At 34.8% G+C, this 26,683-nt stretch overlaps 1 protein-coding gene across 7 annotated transcripts in view; it reads right to left on the reverse strand.

The window, feature by feature from the left end:
• RICTOR (RPTOR independent companion of MTOR complex 2) overlaps positions 1–26,683 on the reverse strand; it is a 128,792-nt gene that overhangs the window by 27,390 nt on the left and 74,719 nt on the right. For all 7 annotated transcript variants that reach the window (XM_015451321.3, XM_005556765.4, XM_015451318.3 and 4 more), the window contains 10 exons: positions 24,065–24,191; positions 17,187–17,356; positions 13,911–13,978; positions 10,819–10,886; positions 7,105–7,187; positions 3,591–3,678; positions 2,979–3,069; positions 2,801–2,867; positions 2,271–2,351; positions 441–541 (listed from right to left, as the gene is read on the reverse strand). In XM_015451321.3, the coding sequence (XP_015306807.2) occupies positions 441–541; positions 2,271–2,351; positions 2,801–2,867; positions 2,979–3,069; positions 3,591–3,678; positions 7,105–7,187; positions 10,819–10,886; positions 13,911–13,978; positions 17,187–17,356; positions 24,065–24,191 (944 nt within the window). The remainder of the gene's footprint in view (positions 1–440; positions 542–2,270; positions 2,352–2,800; positions 2,868–2,978; positions 3,070–3,590; positions 3,679–7,104; positions 7,188–10,818; positions 10,887–13,910; positions 13,979–17,186; positions 17,357–24,064; positions 24,192–26,683) is intronic.

The raw sequence follows: 26,683 nt of genomic DNA on the forward strand, positions 1-26,683 counted from the left end.
AAGAGTTCAGCTTACTGCTATGTGGCCCAGTAGTACTTGTTACTAAATTCCAACATTTTTAACCATGCAAATAAAAGAATATATTAATATTGTAAAGCTTTAATTTGAAATAGTTCATAGACATAAAAAAAAAGAGCCAGAATTGCTGCTCACGACGTAAAGGACTCCAAAAAACTCTTAGCTAACATTTTTAGTAATATGATAACAATTCTATGTCCTTGTCTACAAACATGCTAGAAAAAAAGTGATTTTATTACACTATTAGTATTTTGTAGCCTAAAAAACAAATTAAATATTTTTAGAACTGTTTTTTCTTTAGCAAATTCCTTAAAAGAATTTCCCAGCATAACCTATCCGTACTATTTTTTTTAAAGAGACAATAATCTAATTCAATATTAAATATATTAAACAAAAACTCTGCTAAAGCTCTGATAACTTACAGTCTCTTTTCCTTGGGAATATCAAAGGATGCAGCCATATTCATTAGGGTTGGCAAGCAGTGCAAATGATGGCTATGTGAATGAGGAAGAATTGTGTTTGCCTAAAATGAAGTATAACATTTTACATAAGTTTTCAGAAGTAGAAATAGTTTGTTATAGATTATCTGCACATATAATGCTGTATTCAAGACTATTACAAATTCTGAGGTTTTATTCATAAAATTCTTATTTTCCCCAATACATGCTTATTTATATTTCTATCCTATCTACAATACTTTCAACATGGATGAAATATAAAGATACACATATTATATTAACATAACCATTAAGTTTCATCGATTCTTTATTATAATAATATGGTTTTCAAGTGATACCCAATTAAACTCAATTCTTAAATGACCAGAAGGGATTATATGTCAAAACATTACAGGACTCAACCTAAGTTATGTTTAAAATAACATGTCAAATGCTAGATGCCATATCCAAATTTATGAGTTGACTTTAAGTTTTAAAAACTACTATCACAAAATAGGTTTGTCCCATATGCCATAATCTTTAAAATAAGGAATATTAATTCTACTTTCCAAACAAAAACCTCACCACCCAACCAGCTATCAATGAAGACAAGTACATCAATCAAATGTGGAAGACAGAAAATTTAAGAATAATAAGCAAAATAACCAACTCTTTTATTTCAAGAGAATTACAGAATTCTGGGTATGGGACAAGGGAAAAAGATAAAATGTACAGAGATTCCTTCATATAAATGCAAATAACTCTGAGAATTGGTATTCTTCAATAGGAAATGATATCTTAAGAATTAAAAGACAAATAATCAGACCTGAAAGCCTCTGACACTACATAATTTTTTCACAGATGGGCCAAAAAAGAACAGAGCAAGCAGCTAAATAATTCACTTATTTTAAAAAAGACAGTTAAATTAAATTCTACTTAATGCTCTTTACCTCACTCACATAGCCCAGTTCCTATGAAAGGGGAAAAAGGGTGGGGAGGAGGGGAAGAGATCAAGAAAGAAAAACCTAAACAAAAAACATCTGCTAAAAATAGCAAACTGTGACATAATTTCAAAAGATTTGCCATAGAATCAATTTTTCCTCAATGAGTTTTAAATGGTTCTTTTTATTTTGTATTTTACTAACTAGTAAGTAATCTAAAAATATAAATTCCTACCTTGCAAACTATCAGGGATCTCTCATCGATTGATTTGCTGAGAGTAAAGAATTGTCAAGTCTTTCCTAGCTCCTACTTTCCAAAAGTTACTGTAATCACAAAATCACGGTGAAAAGAAAAAAAAACAACCCATCTTCTGAACCTCAAACTACAAGTTTCTAGAAAAGACTATAATGCTCAACCAAGACTATATTTAAAGCTTCTGCACAAAGCTTTCTAAAATTCAGGCACTGACTACCACATATCAAGTACATTCTTAGCAGACTGAAGTAGTATCCATAGTTTTGCAGTTTCTTGCTTCTTAGGAAGTCTTTCTGAGATCAATTAAGATTTACAGGATGAAAATGACAACTTTGAAACTGAGTGTAAAAATCAACATTTCAGTACTTTGTATGTTGTATACTTATTCCATTTACAAAACCAATAGAAATATGTGTGTGTGTGCATGTGCACGCGTGCACATATGTATCTATCTCAGGATATAGTACCAAACGCTTTTTGTAATGCAAAGATAAACATTTATAAAAAATGCAAATTTATTTTTTTGAGATAATACAAAGCAACACTATTAAAATAACCCGTTTTATAAATTCAAACATTAAAGGTATGAAACATATAATCAGAAGTTGCTAAACTTACCATATGTAAAAGCTCTCCTAAAAGGATGGTAGCTCTAACTGAGATATGATCATCACTGTTTGTTATCACTTCAACTAGGCCCTTTGAAAATAAAAAGATAACATCACTGTTGCAAAATAATACATATGAAAACATTTATGCATCAGATTTATTTTTCAATCTGCAAATTTTTTTTTTTTTTTTTTGTGAGACAAGAGTCTTGCTCTGTTGCCCAGGCTGGAGTGCAATGGCAAGATCTCGGCTCAGTATAACCTCTGCCTCCTGGGTTCAAGCAATTCTCATTCCTCAGTCTCCCGAGTAGCTGGGATTACAGGGGTGTACCACCATGCGTGGATAATTTTTGTATTTTTAGTTAAGACAGAATTTCACCATGCTGGTCAGGCTGGTCTTGAATTCCTGGCCTCAAGTGATCCACCTGCCTTGGCGTCTCCAAGTGTTGGGATTACAGACGTGAGCCACCATGGCTGGCCTGAAAGAATCTGTTAGAGAAAATAAACCAAATGGAATAAAATAAGGTTTATAAGTCTTACCTCTAAAAGTCCATTACGAATAAATGCAGAGAGTATCAATGCCAAATAGTTATCCATGAGGTCTGGCCTGGAAAAAAACAGCAGAGAAACAATTTAAATAAAGTTTCACAGATTATACAGTCTAACATAAAAACCCTAATTCTAATAAATTGAAATCCTTTTTATATTTAAATTCTACCTGGATCTGGCACGATGAGGAAGAATAGTTTTTGCCTCAGCTGCCACAAAGCCATCTGAAAGCCTCCAACTGTCTTGGAACCTCCCAGGATCTAAAATAGTTAAAATATGGTAAGGAAAAGATTAGATATCACTGAAACATTTCAGATGAGTATAAAATCATCAGCTAGCCAGGCTACAAAGAAGTTTAAAAAGTGCTGGTTAAATACCATACATTCAAAAAGATAAAAACAAAAACTAGTTAAGTAAATATACGCAGATCTAATTTCCTTCATTTTGGGACTTCGGTACCTTAAGTCATTTGGCTCCAATAATGTAAGATGAGAATTAGATAATCTGAGGATTACATAGGTTTCTTACTGTCTCCTCTCTTCCTTTGTTGGCCCATTCCTATTAATTTAATTGCTCTAAGAGCCAAGGTGATAAAGAAGAAATTAAAATTTCTCAGTCTTAGGAATTCCAGGTTTTATTTTTATATTAATTTCCTGCCACAATTATGCAGCAAGAAAAGAAAATGGTGTTCAATATTTACTATTTCTCCTTTTAGGAACTTTGTCTCCATTAAATAAAAATTACAATATATGAAAAGATACAAATGTACTTCAATACTTACCTACACTGAGTAATGCTTCTATGAACTCCTCAGTCACAACAGGCAGGGGAAGACGAAAGATATCATAAAGCACTTCAAGTAGACCTCGCTAAATTAGCAAACAAATACACCTCATTTATTTTTATGAAACACTTCAAAATTTTTAAATGTCCTAGTCGCACAATTTTAAAAATGATAAAAACAGAACTGTTAATACAATGACATGCCATATAACAACATTTTAGTCAATGATGGACCATATATACAATGGTGGTTCCCTAAGATTATGATGAAGGTGATAAATTCCTATTGCCTAGTGAAACTGTAGCAGTCATATTGTCTGTCACAGGGCAATATTACTCAACTGTTTGTGGTGATGCTGGAGTAAACAAACTCACTGCACTGCCAGTTGTTTAAAAGTATTACATATAGAATTATGTACAATTACATAATATTTGATAATAAATGTGTTACTGGTTTACCTATTTACTATACCTTTTATCATTATCTTAGAGTGTACTCCTATACTATAAAAAAAAAACAAAAAAGCACTTCGGGAAGCCAAGGTGGGAGGATTGCTGGAGGCCAGAATTTTGAGAGTAGGAAAATAGTGAAACCCCATCTCTACAAAAAATTTAAAAATTCACTGGGTGTGGTGGCACGTTCCTGTAGTCCTAGCTACTCGGGAGGCTGGGGCAAGAGGATCACTTGATTTGAGAAGTTTGAGGATGCAGTGAGCTATGATCATTCCACTGCACTCTAGCCTGGGTGACAGAGCAAGACACTGTCTCTTAAAAAAAAAAAAAAAAAAAAAAGGTTAACTGTAAAACAGCCTCAGGCAGGTATTCCATAACAAGACATGGTTATCACAGAGGATGACAGCTTCATTCATGTATACTGCCCCTGGAGACATTCCAGTGGGACAAGGTATGGAGGTGGAAGACAGTGATACTGATGATCCTAGGCTAGTGTGTGCGCGTGTGTGTGTGGTTTTTTTGGTTTTTTTTTTTGAGACAAAGTCTCACTCTTGTCTCCCAGGCTGGAGTGCAGTGGCGCGATCTCGGCTCACTGCAACCTCCGCCTCCCGGATTCAAGCGATTCTCCTGCCGCAGCCTCCCGAGTAGCTGGGATTACAGGCACCTGCCACGACGCCCGGCTAATTTTTGTATTTTTAGTAGTGATGGGGTTTCATCATGTTGACCATGCTGGTCTCGAACTCCTGATCTCAGGTGATCTGCCTGCCTTGGCGTCCCAAAGTGCTGAGATTACAGTTGTGAGGCACTGCGCCTGGCCTGTGTTTTTGTTTTTAACAAAAAAGTTTAAAAAGAAAAAAAATTAAAAAACAAAAATCTTACAGAATAAGGATATTAAAACCAAAAAAAATTTGTACACCTATACAATGTGTGTTTTAAGGTAAATATTATTGCAAAAAAGTCAAAAGTTTAAAAAATTTGAAAGTTATAAAGTAAAAAGGTTACAGTAAGCTAAAGTTAATTATTTTTGAAGAAAATTTTAGTAAAATAAATGTAGCCTAAGTGTACAAGTCTGTAAAGTCTATAGTAGTGTACAGTCATGTCCTAGGTCTTAATATTCACTCACTTCTCATGCATTGACTCATCCAGAGCTACTATTAGTCCCGTAAGCTCCATGCACTGTAAGTACCCTATATAGGTGCTGTGCTCTGTGGCCCAGGTTGAAGTGCAGTGGCGCGATCTCGGCTCACTGCAAGCTCCGCCTCCTGGGTTCATGCCATTCTGCCTCAGCCTCCCAAGTAGCTGGGACTACAGGTGCCCGCCACCCCGCCCGGCTAAGTTTCTTGTATTTTTAGTAGAGACAGGGTTTCACTGTGTTAGCCAGGATGGTCTCGATCTCCTGACCTCATGATCCACCCGCCTCGGCCTCCAAAAGTGCAGGATTACAGGCATGAGCCACTGTGCCTGGCCAGTATTTTTAATTTTTTATACTGTATTTTTATTGTACCTTTTCTATGTTTAGATGTTTAGATACCCGAATTCCACTGTGTTACAACTGCCTACAGTACTCAGTACAGTAACATGCTATACAGGTTTGCAGCTTACAAGCAATAGGCTATACCACATAACCTAGGTATGTAGTAGACTATACCATCTAGGTCTGTGTAAGTGTACTCTAGGATGTTCACAGGATGAAATCATCTAACAGTGAGTTTCTTAGAACATATTCCTATCATTAACCAATGCATGACTATACCATATTTTGAAACTGTATAAGGGCTATATTAGAGAAGGGATGACTAAATGCTTACTACGACATACACCACTTAATCTAGTCATTAAATTTTTCATTAACCTAATTGTGCAATAAAGCAATTTTCCCAAGGTCATGGAGCTAACAAAAAAATAAATAAAACCAGAGGTTAAACCTCAGTTGGTCAGACTCTCCAAAGACCATGTTCTTTATCCACCTACAGGGTAAGAAGTGAGTTACCTCAACAGTTTGTTACCTGCTTACAAATCTTTCCATTTATAATCATATCCTTTCATTTCCATTATCTAAATACTTTTTATTTCACATTTAAACAAGGCACACCTGGCTAATATTTTCTAATAATATTTTTCAGCTCCAGGTTTGGTTCATATAAGAAAGGGCAAAAGGAAGAAACAAAATTAAAACAAATAAAAACATTTAAGGAGAAAGGAAAAAAATCACTTTAAGAATTATCTTTTCCTTCAAATTCGATTTTACTGTATATTACAAATTCTTACAAATAATTTAGAAATATATCTAATAAATATAGAAATATTAACAACTCCATTTTAATCAAAACCACCATCATTAAAATAAAATCTCACCACATATTACAAAACATAAGTTAGAAAGCATAAATACGTTTACTTTTTGTTAAATGTAGTCTGTAGTGCTTGAACCTTTTATAGTGAGAATGCCCGTGTGTGTTGTTTACATTGTTTTAATGAATAAAGCATAACTAAGTTCATATTTTCAACTCAACTTTTGTTTTTTTGAGATGGAGTTTCGCTCTTGTTGCCCAGAATGGAGTGCAATGCTGCGATCTTGGCTCACTGCAACCTCCACCTCCCAGGTTTAAGTGATTCTCCTTCCTCAGCCTCCTGAGTAGCTGGGATTACAGGCACCCACCACCTGAGTAGCTGGGATTACAGGTGCCTGGCTAATTTTTTGTATTTTTAGTAGAGACGGAGTTTCACCATATTGAGGAGGCTGGTCTAGAACTCCTGATCTCAGGTGATCCACATGCCTTAGCCTCCCAAAGTGCTGGGACTACAGGTGTGAGCCACCACGTCCGGTCTCGACTCAATTTTTAATACAGCCATTATTCCTAACAACAGCAATATTTTAAATGATTCCTATTATATTTAGGGTTTAACTAAGTAGTAAATATGTACTTGTGTACTTTAAAAATATGATATAGATCAACAACTAATGAGGAAATAGCATCACCTGAAATAATTTTTGTTTTATAATTAATTCCCACTGTTAAAGGTCCAGGAATGAAACAATCCTAGTAACTTTTACCTACCCTTATTTCCATATTTGGTATGCAAAGTACTCCTATTAGAGACTGGATCCCAGAGTTTCCAGGTTTACATAAATTAATAATACCTAAAGAGGATATAAAGAAAAAAAAATCACTGACATGAATTTCAAAAAAATTTCGATAGCAAGGTATAATATAAAATCTGTTATATTTTTCCAGGCAAATTATATGATTATCTATGATACTGTTTGGTCATCATAAGAGCTATTATATAACTGAAATATATTTGAAGCATACTCCATATTTCTCTACTGATTAGAGATTACCAGTAATTTCATCACTTAAATTCCATCTTCAGTATCTGTTTCATATCCAAAAAGTTCATGAGTCTGACTGCCTGATGAACGCTTCTCTGGGAGTAAGAACATGGGAGAAAATAAGACAATGGTCTGTCTCCCCTCTTTTATGCTCCTCACTTTAAAGTGAAAAACTCTACTTGGCATTTATTATTTAGAAGTTCAATTCTAAAATATATTGAATGCACAATAAGCAATAGACTTCAAATAAATTATATGATTCAAAATTTTTAAGTTACAGAACTAAGTTGAACAATTTTAAACATTAAAATCATGTCACAAAAGATGTATGAATAGCCAATAAACACATGCAAAATGCTCAATATCATTAGTCATTGGGGAAATGCAAACTATATTAATAACAAGAAACCAAAATATACCTACTAGAATGGCTAAAATTAAAGACTTACAACACCAAATACTGACAAGGATGCAGAACAACTGGGACTCACATACACTGACGATGGGAGTATAAAACAGTGTAAGTATTTTGGGAAAAAGTCTGCCAGTTTCTCATGGACACAAACATACATCCACTCTCAGACCCGGCAATTCCATTTAGGTATTTACTCAAGAGAAATAAAAACTCATGTCCACAAAAAAAGCTTGTATAAAATTGCTCAAAGAAGCTTTATCTTTGATAAAGGGGCTTTGAATAGTCAAATCTAGAACCAGGTCAAATGTTCCGTAACAGGAGAAGGGCAAAAAAAAAAAAAAAAACCAACAAAAACTGAAATGTTCATTGCATATTACTTAGTAAAAAAGGGGAACATATTACTGATATATACAATAACATAAATGAGTATCAAAATCATTATGTCAAGTGAAAGAAGTCTTACAAAAAAGCCTTTGTATCAGTATGATTCCACTAATATTAAGTTTCAGAATAGGCAAAACTAAGCCACAAAAATAATGGTGTTCCTCCTTGGGAGTACTGAGTCAAAAACCTTCTAGGAAAGAGTATAAGAGAACTTTCTAGGGCAATGATAATGTTCTATACATTGAAAAGGGTTTGAATTACAAAGGTGTAAGCATTTGTCAAAATGCATCAAACAGTAGACTAATGATGTGTGCATTTCACTCTACATAAATTTACCTCAAATCTCTCCCCCCGAAAACAAATCAGGACCATAAACAAACATCTAATTCTGTTAATAATGTGCATGCTGCAGTGTTCAGGAGTGAAGAGGACTATGTCTGCAACTTCCTTTGAGATATATTAGAATAACATAGATGGACTGATGAATGCCCAGGGGGATGGACAGATGGACAGATACATAATACAGCAAACACAGTAAAATCTAGGTGGAAGTATATGGGTGCTCACTGTATAGTTTTTTCAATTTTTATGTATGTTTCAAATTTTTCATGACATGTTAGAGAAAACATTCTTTAAAATGTCTTATAGGACTCTAAAGTTCCCTGTACTTCTAGCTAAGCATACAGATTATTTATGAACAGTCTCTATGTTCTCTTTAGATTCAGGATCAAAATTCAAATTAAAACATACTAGATAAGCTTATTTGCTCAAAGTATCAAAATAGTATTTCGCAAATTTTGATGTCTGATAGTAGTTTGAGAAATTACAGATAAGATATAGTCGCAAAAGATGGTACTCTGCTAATATGGAAAACAGGCTGTTACTGCATCTCATTAAAAAATGTGTTCTAAAAGATCATTTTTCAGTCAGTTATTTGGAACTGGAAATATATCAAAGAAATAATGTTACAAGTACACAAAAGTTTATTTAACTTATAAACAGTACTACAGAATATAAATATTATTTAGGAAGTTATTTCCATGAGACAAATGCTTTCAAGATTTTAACTTGTAATTATGATATTTCTCTTCTTACTTCAATAGAAAGGTAGAAGACTCCCACCCCTCTAAGTTTCCTTCTTTCTTTTTTTTTTTTTTTGAGATGGAGTCTCGCTCTGTCGCCCAGGCTGGAGTGCACTGGCGCAATCTCGGCTCACTGTAACCTCCACTTCCTGGGTTCAAGCGATTCTCCTGCTGCAGCCTCCCAGGTAGCTGGGATTACAGGCGCCACCACACCCAGCTAATTTTTGTATTTTTAGTAGAGACAGGGTTTTACCATGTTGGCCAGGCTGATCTCAAATCTCTGACCTCAGGTAATCCACCCACCTTGGCTTTCCAAAGTGCTGGGATCACAGGCATGAGCAACCACACCCGGCCCCACCCCTCTAAGTTTCTAATGATGAATCAGTATAAAAGAGCTCCAGGGGAAATTGAAACACAGTAGAAAGAATGTTTAAGAGCAATAAGGAAAGAGACTGGCAGAAACAGAAATCATTACAGGAAGCGTAGAGTCTGTATGTAGGAAGAATAAGGAGATAGTAGCTAGGATGCAGGATAGAACTGATTAAACAGCTCTAATGACAAGGAAGCTGAAGAGTGGTAAAGGAAGATGACTGTAACTACAGAAAACAAAGTATTGGGGAGCTGATGAAGTATTTTTAAAAAGTATGTATGACTGTTGTATCATCATAGAATCCTATGGTTGTCCATCAGCGTAAGGAAAATAGGCATTTATGAGGTATAGAAGGCAGAGCTTTTTACCAAGCTGCTAAGAGAACAGAGAAAATCCCTGGAAACATACTGGTTAGGGGCCAAGTGGCCCTTCCATACAAATGGCTGGAGTAAACATTTGTATGGAAAAGGTATTTGTAAGTTAGGGTTACCTAGGTTCACATAAATGTTTAGGTGAATTTCCTTTTTTTTTGGCTTATTGCTACTTCTTTTCCATGCTACCCCTTCACAATAATACAAAATCAAGAAGGAAGAAGATAATCAATACATTCGGTACAAAAGTGATTGTGGTTTTTGCCATTACTCTCAATTACTCTTAACGGCAAAAACCCAATGTTATTAACAACACGTTTAATGGTGGTATTATTTTAAAAATAGTATTTACTTTTTATTCCATGGAAAGATAAAACATGTACAATCACTATTCTGAAGAAATTTGGAACTATTAATGACCTATCTTGCTTATTTTGTATTTATGACACTACATTGTACTTTTAAGTAACAAACTTAAGTTACATATACAGCTAACACTCAAGTTTTGTAGGTTATTTTGGTAAAGATCATGCTTAAATTTTTTTTTAATTGCCCAGGTAATCATTAGCACAGTGACTGGCAAATAATTAATAAATATGTGTATACTGATCATAATATTAGCTAATTCCTATTGACTATTACAAATTTTCTTCACCATATTTTAATAATTTTATATGAATTCCTTTGGTTCTAATAATAACACACAAAGTAAGACTAGATTAGCATCTGAATTAGATGCTACAATAATAATTTAACATTTGAAAAAGCAGTCTAGTTTTTCTTCTTGAATGTTATAAAGCAATGTAGAGTAACCTACCTGCCCATGATCGGAATGTTGCTATGATTCCCATTTTACTGGCTAGAAATCGTGCTTCTCTGTCTTCTCTGTTGGGGGTAGGGGGGCAGGGGGGAGAATCAATGAAATAAAATGTTAAAATGAGTTTTTTCCTGCTACTAAATCATAAGAGCTATCATTAATGTTTAAACATTTACACATAAAATTAAAACAAGACATTAAAAAACACAAAGATCAGATCTACACTAAAGCAAATCAGCCAATTATAAACTGACTTTGAACTTAAATTCACAACATCGTTTAAGTCATAAATTCTGCTTTTCTACTCAGTTCTACATTCCTGCTCTCTCTGAAAGCTACTCGTAGATAAGATTTAATTAAGCATTGGGTCTGCTTAATAAGCATCTGTGGTACTAGGCTGCCCCTTAGCAAAGAAAATTATCACATAAACCTCTTAATTTTAATCACACGCACTCTTTACTTCACAATCTTTGCTCTAAACTTATTTGAACGTTTCTAACAAGCAAGTTCAACAACATATATAGTCACTGAAATGTTATGAAATAACTACATATTAACATCACCAGCTACTTTCTTCCTTGACAATATGTACCCAACTGTGTCCATTATTCATTCCTCTATAATAGTTTTGACAATTAATTAAGCAATTGAATTTTTTATATCTGTTAAACATTTTTCATGGTTGGCTTATGGCCAGTTTCAATACTTAATAGCAATTTTGTGTCTCTTTATTCATGTCACTCCAACCATCATGTCTACCCTGTCGATTGTCCCTTTTTTCCTGTGCCACCTTTTTTTTAATCTTTCCTGCTTAAATTGTTAATAGTTGTGAGCATACAGAAAATCACAGAACTGGGAAAAACAGCAACAAAAACTAGAAGGAATCAAGAGCAATGACAGAAAATCTAATTAGATATTAGTGAGCAATTACATAGTCTACAAAAGTGGATTGAAAAGCTCAAAGAAAAAGACCAAGCTATGCAGCACCAGTTAAAATGAGAAAATAACAGAAATGAAAATGGGGGCGGGGGTGGCTTGGAAGGGAGAATCAGACACCTGTGTTAACAGCTTTCAGCGCTCTTTCTCTTGAAAAAGCTGGTGACATACATAGACTGTCTGGTAATCCATCTCTAACCTATTAAATTTGTAATATTTTAAAAATCAGTCATTTCCCTATTCCCTGGTCATAATGTACCCTTATTTACAGGCCTGATATCTACCTGCCTATATACTCCAGAAACTCAGAAGAAAGTATAGAATCAAACAGGAAAGGAAGGATTCTGATAGAATAGCTCTACCTTCCCAACTCTAAAAAATATCTAGGTTTGCCTATTGTCCATCATCATATGCAGAATTCTATAAATGGCCCTATCCCAAGATTCCATGACCTGATCTCTGGGTCCTGTGAACATGATGAGATATCACTGCTATGACTGTGACTATGTTTATATTATATTGTCTAGTAGAGCATAAGACAGGGTATACATCATATAGCAGGCTTGATCTAATTAGAGAGCTTTCTCTAGCTGTTGGTCAAAGAAAAAGTCAGAGAGGCTGAAGGCACTGGAAAGATTCCAGCATTGTTGCCTTTGCAGAGGGAGGAGACCGCATGCCGAGGAATGTGGGAGGCCTCTAGAAGGTGAAAGTGGCCCCAGCTGACAGCCAGTAAGGAAGAAGGCATAGCAGTTGTACAGTAGCAAGAAACTAAATTTTCTCAACAATCTGAATGACCTTGGAAATGGATTCTTCACCAGAGCCTCCAGGAAAGAGCTGAGCCAGACTTCTGACCTATCAAACTGTAATCTAATAAACTGGTATTGTTTTAAGCCATCATGCTTATTGTTATTTGGTGTGCAGCAACAGAAAACTCATACTCTCCGTCAATAAGAGAATGTCTGTATTTTAAAGAAGCCAAAAAAGGGCCTTACAAATTCCAATTCATAACTAAAGTTTGCAAGAATAAGTCTGAGAAGTCTTAGAGGACGTCTACTTGGATCTCTTAGCTTAAAGTAGATCATGGTATGTTAGGGTGTGATAATTGAGTTCACAATGACGGATGTGACTAAAGGTATGAAACCACTATTTTTTTTTTTTTTTGAGACAAGAGTGTCGCTCTGTCGCCCAGGATGGAGTGCAGTGGCACGATCTCAGCTCAATGCAACCTCCGCTTCCCGAGTTCAAGTAATTCTCCTGCCTCAGCCTCCAGAGTAGCTGGGACTACAGGCATATGTCACCATGCCCAGCTAATTGTTTTTGTATTGTTTAGTAGAGACGGGGTTTCACCAGATTGGTCAGGCTGGTCTCAAACTCCTGACCTCAGGCTGTCCACCTGCCTTGGCCTCCCAAAGTGCTAGGATTACAGAAATCACTATTTTTAACGCAGGGGGAAAAATGAAAAACATTTCCCTGGCAATGTTATAAAATTTAGGGAGGAATTTAAAAACCTATACTACGTATCACAGTAAGTTTATGCGGACAATAAACTAATTGAAGTGCAATAAAGTCTACCAGAAAAACACTAGATAACACATTTAATGGAAATGTGTCATTTGCAAAATCTTTACAGAGTGCTTTATTTGATCCCTAAATTAGTTTAAAGTTATCTCCAAATACCTAGTGAACATGTGCCTTTCTCTCCAAAAACACCCTGAAAATTATACTCTCATTTCTAGATAATAATCTTTACTCTCATTAATTTCTGTATTAAGCTTACTCTCAGAAGTCTACATATTACATCATTCTGCTGACTCAGTAAGTTAAGGTCACTCTTCATTGTACTACTTACTGTTATTTCATTCTTTTAGTTTTTCAATGTAATTATGCTAAAATATATACAATATAAAAATAATGACCTTGGTTTCTGTCACAGTCTACCATATATTTTTTGAAATAAGAAATTATTCTTTACATTTCTCAAAGCTTTAAATTTTTAAACCACAGTAAATTATGAGAGAAATGCAACATAATTCTATAAAATAAAAAATTCATTTAAACTCATATTTCTCCGGCTGTACATGCAATCACGCAAACCTAAAAGCTTTAGTATTAACATATACATTATCTAAAAATTATTAGGAACCAATATTACTTACTTGAGCTGTCCTTCAGCTGTATCTGGACTATGTCTGTAGTGAAAATCAGTATAGGGTGCTAAAATTCTCTATTTAAAAAAAAAAAAAAAAAGGAAGAAGAAGAAAAGTCTTTATTTTAAAATGCGTCCTTTCTGTAACAAACTTAAATTCATTCCATTTCTCTCTATCTTTAATGGGTTTACTGCCTGAGGGACTTATTTCTTCTAACTCATCATCGGGGAATATGTGGTGTGATTTTTTTTAATGTACAAATTGAAGTTCTGAACTTTTAAACTGAGGTTTAATATGTATCTAAAACTCATTTTCTCAAACTGAGCACACTCATGTAACTAGTACTAAAGAAAACATTATAGGCATCCTCAAAGCTCTATTATACCTTTGTAGTCACAATCAGTATCTATCCCAAGATAACCATCTTGACTTCTGACGCTATAATTAGTTTTGCCTGTCTTTGAAAATTTAAATAGTTCTATTAATGAACTGCATGTTCCTTTTGTTGCTGGTATAAAGAAAGTCCAAATTATTTTTGTGTGTTGTTGCTTGTATTCAGCAACCTTGCTAAAATAACTCATTACTTTAAAACTTAAGAGACGGGATCATACTCTACTGTGCAGACTAAGGTGTAGTGAGTGGTGTGATCACAGCTTACTGCAACCTTGAATTCCTGGGCTCAAGCAACCCTCCCGCCTTAGGATCCAGAGTAGCTGGGATTACCGGCTACTTTAGAACTACTATATTTTATTAACAACCTTCCCATCTTGTCTTCGGCATTACTGTGGACATGAATTTTAGTTCTAAATATAATTTAAAATATAAGAGATTAATAATTGCTTTTAACAGTCATGACTCTTAAATCGTCATATATTTACTTTTTCTGGTGCTCTTCATTCCTTCCTGCATTTCTCTGTCTTGGGTCATTTTCCTTTCAACTGAGGATTCCCTTTAGCCTTTCTTTATGTCTCCTTTTGACAACAAATAATATTTATTAATGTATACAGTTTCAGTGACTTAAGAATCTAGGAGACGTTTGGCTATATGGTTATGGCTCAAGGTCTCATAAGATTTCAGTCCAAGTGTTAGCCAAGCCTGTAGTCATCTGAAGGCCTGACTGGAGCTAGAGGATCTGCGTCAAGAAGTGTCACTCACAAGGTGCTGATTGTTGGCAAGAGAGCTCAGTTCCTCCCTATGTATTATCTCATTTGTTTTCTGAGCTTTATAACATGAAGCTTTATCAGTTTTAGAAACAAAACTTTGGCCACTGTCTCTTTGGATCTTTGCTTCTGCCAACTTTTGCTCTCCAAAGACTGCAATTATGTTTTATCCCTTTTGTGCTGTTCAATTTTCTTTCTTTTTTCTCTCTGTGCTTTACTGTGTGTGAATTAACATTATTTTTGTTTTACCCTTGGATATTTTTATTGACTTCTCTTTCAGTTTACTAATAATATCTTCCTGTTCAAACTGAATTTTAATTTCATTGTGCTCTGAATTCCAGATATCATATTTTCAGTACTAGAATTTCCATTTGATTCTTTTCACATATCCAATTATATGGTGAAATTCTCCATTATTTCATGTATTTTATTTATCTTCTTGAACAAATTAATCGGAGTTGTTTTAATGTCTTTTTCCTCTATCTGAATTACCTGCAAGCATGTTTCTATGGATTTTTTTTTTCTTTTGGGTTTTCAGTCATACAGTCATGTCTTTTTAAATGACTAATTTCTGACTGAATGTGCACTTTATAAAAGGCTCCATGTGATGTTATCTCCCACTCAAGATGGTTTATTCTTTCCTCTGCTAGACAGGTAGATTAAGGGGACTGATTACCTTATTCTAATGCCCAACTAAGTTAAATTGAGGCTACAATGCAATTTTGGTAAGACTAAGCAGACCTCTGGTTTTCCTGTGTTTGAGGTTTGTTTCATTTATATAAAGGCTTTGCTAATCCACTGTATGATATATAGGAATAAAAACGCAGCTGGCTGGGCATAATGGCTCATACCTGTAAGCCCAGCAGTTTGGGAGGCTGAAGTGGGTGGATTGCATAAGCTCAGGAGTTTAAGACCAGCCTGAGCAACATGGCAAAGTCCCGTCTCTGCAAAATATGCAAAAATTAGCCAGGGGTGGTGGTACATGCCTATAGTCCCAGCTACTCAGGAGGTTGACATGGAAGGATCACTTGAGTCTGGGAGGTCTAGGCTGCAGTGAGACACGATCGTGCCACTACACTTAAGCCTGGGCAACAGAGTGAGACCTCATCTCAAAACAAAACAAAAAACAAAACACAGAGCCTATACATATTATCTTTTATTCATCTAATTTTAAAATTATAGTTTTCTTACTTGATAAGAAAAAAAATAAAGCTAAACAAATTATAAAATATCAACAGTGCCAGTTTATTCCCATAGAATTCAAATGAATAATGTACTTGAAATCACTTACTAAGAATATTTTACTAACACTGTTAGTTAATAATATAGGCTGATGTCAATTTTATAATGTGAAGCATTTTTAAAAATAGTCCTGATAAAAACAGAACACTTAAGTTTCAAAAAATGATTTGGAAAAACAAATTAGGGGACAATCAATCATTTATATCACACATGATTTCATACCTAAATACAAACAAATCTTTGATTTAAACTGACTCCAAATATTCAAAAGACAATAATGCAATACATGCACAGGAAGAAACTATAATATAGTGCATAATTCTGTTCCAACCTCCCCTACATACTTTCTTATAAAGAAAAGTATACAGTAGCCTTATTACTTTTGACTAACTGTAATAAACCCTACTTGAATCATAAAAAATTTAAAAGGTATTTACAAAATATACAAATACGCTTTCTTTCTAGTAGATATAATTAGTTGCTAACAAAGTGCTTCCAACTTCAGAAATTTTAGTAGGTTTCATATTGTATAATTAGCGGGAGCTATTCACAATGTACTGACGGCCTTAAAAGCAAATGGTAATCTTAAATAGGTAAATTTCTTACATAACTTTCTTTGTACTCTAATTTGGTTCATAAACTTTTCATATATAATACAAAAATAAAATTTACTTTACACATTGATGAAATATTATTAAGAGTAATGTTTTCAATTCAGTCCAAACTGAATGATCTGTAAAATAGAGCTGGGAACAAATCAGTCTCAGCTAATTTAGGTTTGATAATTAATGTGGTACTGCATCTATAGAATTTAATACTTCAAAGTAAAAGTATACATTTATAATCATATTTTAAAACTAGAAAAGAATATTAAAGTTCCTACCTCTAATTCTACATCTGCTCGCACATACTGTCGAGTCTTTGGATGATTAAGAAGGTGCAAAATTGTAGTAATTAGGGCCTCATTTATTCGACTTAATTGGCAATCGATCACATTTTTCAAGATGGTGTTTAGTCCACCTCGAAGGGCCACCACCTCTGGATTCTGAAGTGCTAAAATAAAAGAGAAAAACTTAACATATTATATTTGGGGTAATTATTAAAAGTAATAAAAAATCTGGGCTTTAAAATTTAATTGCCTTTCTGACTTGAAAAACTTTCTAATAACAACATTTATAAGAACAGGTAGATAAAAGGACAAGTGGATAAAGAGTCACTGAATATACTTCCCCAAAAACTGATTTTTAAAATATCTTTGGATTGTCTTTTCATACCCTTTGTCCATATAATACTGGAATGGCTTTTTTTTCCTATCAATTGCAGGGAGTTCTTTATAAGGTAGGGATATTAGCCATTTATCTGTCTCAAATCTTTCATCTGTGATTTAATTTCAGATTTTGTTTAAAATGGTATAATTCATTTCTCTATATTTTTATTAAACACACACACAGAACACACAGTTTAGTAATTTTGAGCTCAGAAATTTCTTGCTCCAAAGATGTCCACTCAACATACAGAACTCTCATTATCCTAGAAAGATCTCTCACATTACTTTCCAGTGAGTCCTCCTCCACTGCACAGGCCACCACCGTTCTCATTTGTACCCTTACAGATTAGTTATATCTTCTTAAGAATCAATTTGACAAAGTCAAAAGTACTCCCCAAACACACAAACAAGTCATACACAGTTCTTATAAAATTTGTCTTATATATTTTTTCTACTTTAAACATAGTATTGCTTTTTCTAATTAATGATTATTGCTGAAACACAAAAATCTGTCAAATCTGTTTTCACATAGTCCTACTACCTAAAATTAAGTTGGTTTTTACTTCAGAGATTTTTTTATATAGAAGATACCATCTACAAAGTAATACTGTCTCCTTTCCAATATATACACATACTTTATTATTTTGGCTAAGTTACAAGGATGTAGTATTTGTAGAAATTCACCATTAAGAATAGCATTGATTGTTGATTTGAGATAAATATTCTTGAATGCTAACAAAGTAGCCTTCTAATTATCTATCTATCTAAGTATATGTGTATCTGTGTACATGTACATAAAATGCTAGTTACATAATAAGAAATTTGTAGGTTTGGCCAGGTGCAGTGGCTCATGCCTGTAATCCCAGCACTTTGGGAGGCTGAGGCGGGTGGATCACAAGGTCAAAAGATGGAGACCATCCTGGCCAACATGGTAAAACCCCATCTCTACTGAAAATACAAAAAAAAAATTAGCTGGGTGTGGTGGCAGGTGCCTGTAGTCCCAGCTACTTGGGAGGCTGAGGCAGGAGAATTGCTTGAACCCGGGAGGCGGAGGTTGCAGTGAGCCTGAGATCGCGCCACTGCACTCCACCCTAGTGGCAGAATGAGATTCCATCTCAAAAACAAAAAAAAACAAAAAAAAAAAAAAAAAGAAAAGAAATTTGTATATTTTTAATGCTCTAAATCAGATTACACTACGTAAGAATTACCTGTTTTTTTTTTAAAAAACAAAAGAACCTGGATGAGTTTTCTTGAAGCAATTTTTTCATAAATGTTTTCAAATACTTCTATAGCTTTTGAGCTATTTGTATTTTACAATTTTGAGTAACCGGAAATTAAAATTTATCCTGAAAATCCATTCATTTTATTAAGTTTCCAAATACACATAAAAACTATTCTCTTCATTTCCTTATTAATCTTTTGTATTTCAAACCTTTGGGTTTTCCAAACATTTGTGGATTTTACTTTCTTATTCCAATTAACAATTTAGATTACATCTTGTTCATTAATTAAGACTTCTAGTTTTATTGGTTTTTCTCCATCTGCTTAACATGAAATGGACTTTTTTCTTCTTCTCTTGTTTTCTTGAGTTATACTGGCTCACTCATTTATTTTCTGTTTAATTATAATGCACTTTATAATGAAAAATTAACTTTGAGTATAGCGTTCCAGGCACCCAGGCAGTCCTACAGATTGGCACACAGTCAAGTTTTACTATTTTTTTTTTTTTTTAATTTCCCTAATCACAGTTTTGACTCTTGTCTCTAAATCAACAAATATTGTGGTCTTTTTAAAAAATCCTCAATGGTAGGTTTTGGTTCTCTTTTTTTTTTTTTTTTTTTTTAGCTTAAACTTTTGTTATCATTTATCATCTCAAGAGGGAATGTAACCAACATCATTCCTACTTTAGGTGGGGGAAAAAATATATTTTCTTGTCACTTAAAATTGTATTTCTTTGATAATAAGTGAGGCTGAACATTTAAAATATGTTGTTGTTGGTTTTTTTTTTTTTTTGGGGATATACACTCAAGCTCTATCACCCAGGCTACAGTGCAGTGGCGTGATCTTGGCTTACCACAACCTCCGCCTCCTGGGTTCAAGCGATTCTCCTGCTTCAGCCTCCTGAGTAGCTGGGGCTACAGGCGTGGCTTTTTTTTTTTTTTTTTTTTAAAGTAGAGACGGGGTTTCTCCATGTTGGTTGGCCAGGATGGTCTCGATCTCTTGACCTCGCGATCCGCCCACCTTGGCCTCACAAAGGTGCTGGGATTACAGGTGCGAGCCACCACGCCTGGCCTAGAGTTTATTATTATTAGGCATAATGGATTGTTTACTGTTTTAACCCATATCAAGAATGATATGGTTTGGCTCTGTGTCCCACCCAAATCTCATCTCAAATTGGACCCATGTGTCGAGGAAGGGACCTGGTGGGAGGTGACTAGATTATGGGGCAGTTTTCTCCATGCTACTCTCGTGACAGTGAATCTCACAAGATCTGAAGGTTTAAAAGTGGCACTTCCCCTTCGCTCTTTCTCCTGCTGCTATGTAAGACATGCCTCACTTCCATCGCCTTCTGCCACAATTTCAAGTTTCCTGAGGCCTCCCAAGTCATGCAAAACTGTGAGTCAAATAAACCTTTTTTCTTCATAAATTACCCAGTCTCAGGTAGTTCTTCATAATAGTGTGAAAATGAACTAATACAAACATACAGAATAACTAATGTTAGACAGCCAGACTACAGATTCTATTATATAATATTACTGGAATTTAGACAATTCCTATGCTAACTTAATGATGAAGAAAAGTTTAAAATTTATAGAATTTTAACGTCACATTGAAATTTTTTGTTAAATCACAAGTTCTCTACTTCCCTACCAGAAATGTGCTTTTTCATATTTTTTGTAACAATAAAGAATTCATGTATTAAAGGCCTTAAAAATGTTATATATCCAATCATGTCATCTGCAAACAGAGACGATTTGACGACTTCTCTTCCTATTTGAATACCCTTTCTTTCTTTCTCTTGCCTGTTTGCCCTGGCCAGAACTTCCAATACTACGTTGTATAGGAGTGGCGACAGAAGGCATCTTTTTTTTTTTTTTTTTTTTTTTTTGAGACGGAGTCTCAGTCGCCCAGGCTGCAGTGCAGTGGCGTGATCTCGGCTCACTGCAAGCTCCGCCTCCCGGGTTCACGCCATTCTCCTGCCTCAGCCTCCCAAGTAGGTGGGACTACAGGCGCCCACCGCCACGCCCAGCTAATTTTTTGCATTTTTAGTAAAGACGGGGTTTCACCGTGTTAGCCAGGATGGTCTCAATCTCCTGACCTCGTGACCCACCCGCCTCGGCCTCCCAAAGTGCTATGATCACAGGTGTGAGCTACTGCGCCCGGCCGACAGAGGGCATCTTTGTCTTGTGCCAGTTTTCAAAGGGAATGCTTCCAGCTTTTGCCCATTCAGTATGATATTGACTGTGGATTTGTCATAAATAGCTCTTATTATTTTGTAATACATTCGATCAATACATAGTTTACTGAGAGTTTTTAGCATGAAGGGGTGTTGAATATTTTACTGAAGGCCTTTTGTGCATCCATTGAGAAAATCATGTGGATTTTGTCATTGGTTCTGTTTATGTGATGGATTACGTGTACTGATTTGCATATGTTGAACCAGCCTTGCATCCCAGGGATGTGGCCGACTTGATCATGGTGGATAAGCTTTTTGATGTGCTGCTGGATTTGGTTTGCCAGGATTTTACTGAAGATTTTCACATCGATTTTCATCAGGGATATTAGCCTGAAATTTTCTTCTTTTTGTTGTGTCTCTGCCAGCTTTTGGTATCAGGATGGTGCTGGCCTCAAAAAATAATTAGGAAGGAGTTCTACTTTTTCTATTGTTTGGAATAGTTTCAGAAGGCATGGTACCAGCTCCTCTTTGTACCTGTGGTAGAATTCAGCTGTGAATCCATCTGGTCCTGGGCTTTTATTGGTTGGTAGACTATTAATTACTGCCTCAATTTCAGAACTTGTTATTGGTTTATTCAAGGATTCAACTTCTTCTTGATTTAGTCTTGGGAGGGTGTATGTGTCCGGAATTTATCCATTTCTTCTAGATTTTCTAGTTTATTTGCGTAGAGGTGTTTATATTGTGGGATTGGTGGTGATATCCCCTTTACCATTTTTTTTTTGCATCTATTTGATTCTTCTCTCTTTTCTTCTTTATTAGTCTGGCTAGTGGTCTAGTGGAGTGTTAAAGTCTCCCACTATTGTTGTGTGGGAGTCTAAGTCTCTTTGTGGGTCTCTAAGAACTTGCTTTATGAATCTGGGTGCTCCTATATTGGTTGCATATATATTTAGGATAGTTAGCTCTTCTTGTTGCTTGGATCCCTTTACCATCATGTAATGCCCTTCTTTGTCGTTTCTGATCTTTGCTGGTTTAAAGTCTATTTTATCAGAGACTAGGACTGCAACCCATGCTTCTTTTCCTTTCCATTTGCTTGGTAAATACTCCCCCATTCCTTTATTTTGAGCTTATGTGTGTCTTTGCATGTGAGATGGGTCTCCTTAGAAAAACCCATCGTCTCAGTGCAAAATCTCCTTAAGCTGATAAGCAACTTCACCAAAGTCTCAGGATATAAAATCAATGTGCAAAAATCACAAGCATTCCTATACACCAATAATAGACAAACAGAGAGCCAAATCATGAGTGAACTCCCATTAACAATTGCTACAAAGAGAATAAAATGCCTAGGAGTACAACTTGCAAGGGAGGTGAAGGACCTCTTCAAGGAGAACTACAAACCACTGCTCAAGGAAATAAGAGAGAACACAAACAAATGGAAGAACATTCCATGTTCATGGATAGGAAGAATCAGTATCGTGAAAATGGCCATACTGCCCAAAGTGATTTATAGATTCAATGCTATCCCCATCAAGCTACCACTGACTTTCTTCACAGAATTGGAAAAAACTACTTTAAATTTCATATGGAACCAAAAAAGACCCCATATAGCCAAGATAATCCTAAACAAAAAGAACAAAGCTGGAGGCATCACGCTACCTGACTTCAAGCTATACTACAGGCTACAGTAACCAAAATAGCATGGTACTGGTACCAAAACAAATATACAAACCAATAGAACAGAACAGAGCCCTCAGGATAACGTCACACATCTACAACCATCTGATTTTTGACAAACCTGACAAAAATAAGCAATGGGGAAAGGATTCCCTATTTAAAATTGGTGTTAGGAAAAATGGTTAGCCATATGCAGAAAAATGAAACTGGACCCCCTTTTCACACCTTACACAAAAATTAACTCGAGATGGATTAAAGACCTAAAACCATAAAAACCCTAGAAGAAAACCTAGGTAATACCATTCAGGACATAGGGATGGGCAAAGACCTCATGACTAAAACACCAAAACCAATAGCAACAAAAGCCAAAATTGACAAATGGGATCTAATTAAACTAAAGAGCTTTTGCACATTAAAAGAAACAATCATCAGAGTCAACAGGCAACCTACAGAATGGGAAAAATTTTTTGCAATCTATCCATCTGACAAAGGACTAATATCCAGAATCTACAAGGAACTTAAATTTACAAGTAAAAGACAACCCCATCAAAAAGTGGGCAAAGGATATGAACGGACACTTCTCAAAAGAAGACATTTATGTGGCCAACAAACATGAAAAAAAGCTCATCACCATTGATCATTAAAGAAATGCAAATCAAAACCACAATGAAATACCATCTCACCCCAGTTAGAATGGCAATCATTAAAAAGTCAGGAACCAACAGATGCTACAGAGGATATGAAGAAATAGGAACACTTTCACACTGTTGGTGGGAGTGTAAATTAGTTCAACCATTTGGAAGAAGAGTGTGGCAATTCCTCAAGTATCTAGAACCAGAAATACCATTTGACCCAGCAATCCCATTATTGGGTATATTTACAACTCGTTGTACTATAAAGACACATGCACACATATGTTTATTGTAGCACTGTTCACAATAGAAAAGGCTTGGAACCACCCCAAATGCCCATCAATGACAGACTGGATAAAGAAAATGTGGCACATATACACCATGGAATACTATGCAGCCATTAAAAAAGGATGAGTTCATGTCATTTGCAGGGACATGGATGAAGCTGGAAACTATCATTCTCAGCAAAATAACACAGGGGCAGAAAACTAAACACTGCATGTTCTCACTCATAAGTGGGAGTTGAACAATGAGAACATATGAGCACAGGGAGGGGAACATCACACACCGGGGCCTGTCGGGGGGTTAGGAGAGGGATAGCATTAGAAATACCTAATGTAGATGACAAGTTGATGGGTACAGCAAACCACCATGGCTCGTGTATACCTATGTAACAAACCTACACATTCTGCACATGTATCCCAGAACTTAAAGTGTAATAAAATATATACATATCAAATGTTAGATATCCTTTCTAAAATATTACATTTTTGTTACTTGAAGAAAATTCTGACCTAGTTCACAGATAATGGCAATGCATGCTCGGACCATTCTGTCTCTTTCTTGAAGTCCATCATTTCCAACTGCAATTAATGAGTTGGTTACAGAACTAGGAAACAAGGAAGCATTCACAGTAATCATCTGTAACAGAAGGAATCAGAAAAAGAAGTTACTTTAGTAACACATTTCTTAAACCTATTTTGTCCAAATTGAAATAGTTAATAACATAGAATAAGATCCAGAATAAGATCTAGGTACCAATTTTAATCTTCTGCTTCTTATGGATATTTCAAAATATTAATATAACTAATAATTGATGTAACAAATGTTAATAGCCATTACCATGGAAAATGTGTTAGATTTTTTCTTACAAACTATAAATTCATTGACCAAATGTTTCTGAGATTTTAAATTATTCTAGAATAGGGACTAAATCTTAAACAGTTTTTCAGTACCTAGACAAAGTAAACCAGAGGTGACAATAGTAGTCAATATATTACTGCACTTTTACGATCCTGACCATCTCTCCATATACCATCATCACCAAGTCCTACCAATTTACTTCCATAACATCTTTACCTCTACTCCCCTCTCCTCATCTAATTAACTGACTAACTTGGGCCCGCACTCTCACTCTGACTACTGCAATAGATATCTAATGATCTCCTTACTCTCTAGTCACCTTCCCCATCCATCGCTTGTTGCAGAGTTCATAATCCAAATCTATTTTAAATATTTCAAAAATTGTGATGGAAATATCTTGTAATAAAACTTCAGATGAATCTCACATTAAATGAAAGATCTAACCGGCAATAACATTTGGAATACTGAAAATAGGTAACATATGTCTTTGATTTGGAAAACAGAAAATTATGTAGCTAACTATTGTTTAGTAAATAAAGACTATTTTGCAAATTAATTAAAAATGGCAGGTTCCTGGAGTGGAAATAAAAGAAAATACTTTGTTTGTATGGTAATAAAATATTACAGAAAATTAATCTGACCCAGATGTTACTAGATTTATTGTCCTATTGATAAAATAAAACTTATGTGATGAAACAATCAGAGGATGCAATATAACTAAATGAAAGATACACAATTAAGTCTTATAGATCAAAAGAAAGATATGTTTGATTAGTAGTTGTAAGTGGTTTGTCATTTAAGCAGCATTTTAAAGACATATTACAAAGTTCACCTGAAACTATACAACAGTTCTACAACCATAAAACAAACATATCTCCAATTAATTGTAGAATCTACAAAAGCTTTCATATTCATTTCTAAGTCAGTTTTTTCAATTAACTGAAAAAGGAGAGAAAGAAAGGGAGAAGGAAGGAGGTATAGGAAGTATAGGAAATCGATCTTCCTGGGTGAAAGAATTTTAACATTTTATGACATTAAGTTATTTTTTAATACTTTCTGATCTATTACTATTCTTATAAGGAGCTTGTAAGAAAATTTCTCCAAATAGCAAAATGCATGTAATATATTCTGCAAAATATTTTGCTGAAAAACCAGGCAAAATGGTTTTTAGACTTAAGTCTGCTATAATAAACTATGCTACCTTGGCTAAACCAAGCCTCTCTGTGCCTCAATTTCCTCATTTGTAAAATGAAGATATGTATGAACAGATAATTTCTAAAGTTTCAAGTATAAAATTCTATATAAATCTTGTGTCTAGTAAACATATACTTACTTAATTCACCAGATTGTGCTATGAAATAGATACATAAAATTTTTACAAATAAAATCACTCTTCTTATTTTTCAGGAAATATATGCAAAGAAACTCTTAAACTGTGTGCAAATCAGAGAATGCTTTCTTCATAAACCAATGAATGCTCAATAAGGGAGAAGCCATAGAATGCAGTCACTGTTAAAACTGTAAAAGTTTAATAATCTCTTCTGGCATGACAGGTCAGACATATAAAACAAATTAAAGATCCTGACTAGGTAATAAATTTGTGGAACTGACACAAAGGAATTAGAGAAGCACTGAGTTACCTAAGGGGTATATCTAATATTTGAGCTGAGACTAGAAGATCAATGTAAGGTGAGAAGGGCTGAAAATGAAAAGAGTTGGAAAGGTAATAATTGTGGTAGTAGTGGTGGGTAGTTTGCCTACACATGGTGGCATAAGACATGTCAGATAGAAATGGTTGGCTGAACCAAAACTGGGCTCTGAAGGCCAAAGTAGGCAGCTTGAACTTCAAACTCATGGGCCAATGTAGGTTTGGAAATTTTGGAGAAGAGGGTTCTTGCTCTGGCTTTGCCACTATCTTGCTACGTATCAAGGGCATGAGATTCCAGTCAATGAATCTCTTTCAAATGTAAAAAGTTTGTGGTATTAATTCCTTATTACATGAATAAAGAAATTATATATGAAAAAAAGACAGTTCAAATTAGGTAGATGGCAAGTAGAATTTCAATAAGATTAAGAAAAGAATAGTAACAACTGACTAGCGGGAAAACTACATTAAAAATGAGAGAAATAAAGCCACAAAAGAGCTGCCTGCATTGGAAGGGGGAAATCAGAGACATGGAAAAGAAAAAAGCAGACAGAATATTTCCAAATGAATGAGATGAGTAAAATAAAAGAAAAAGTAACATAAGAATTCCTTAATTATTCATAGT

Source organism: Macaca fascicularis, chromosome 6, assembly GCF_037993035.2.
Source record: "Macaca fascicularis isolate 582-1 chromosome 6, T2T-MFA8v1.1".
Classification (NCBI taxonomy): domain Eukaryota; kingdom Metazoa; phylum Chordata; class Mammalia; order Primates; family Cercopithecidae; genus Macaca; species Macaca fascicularis.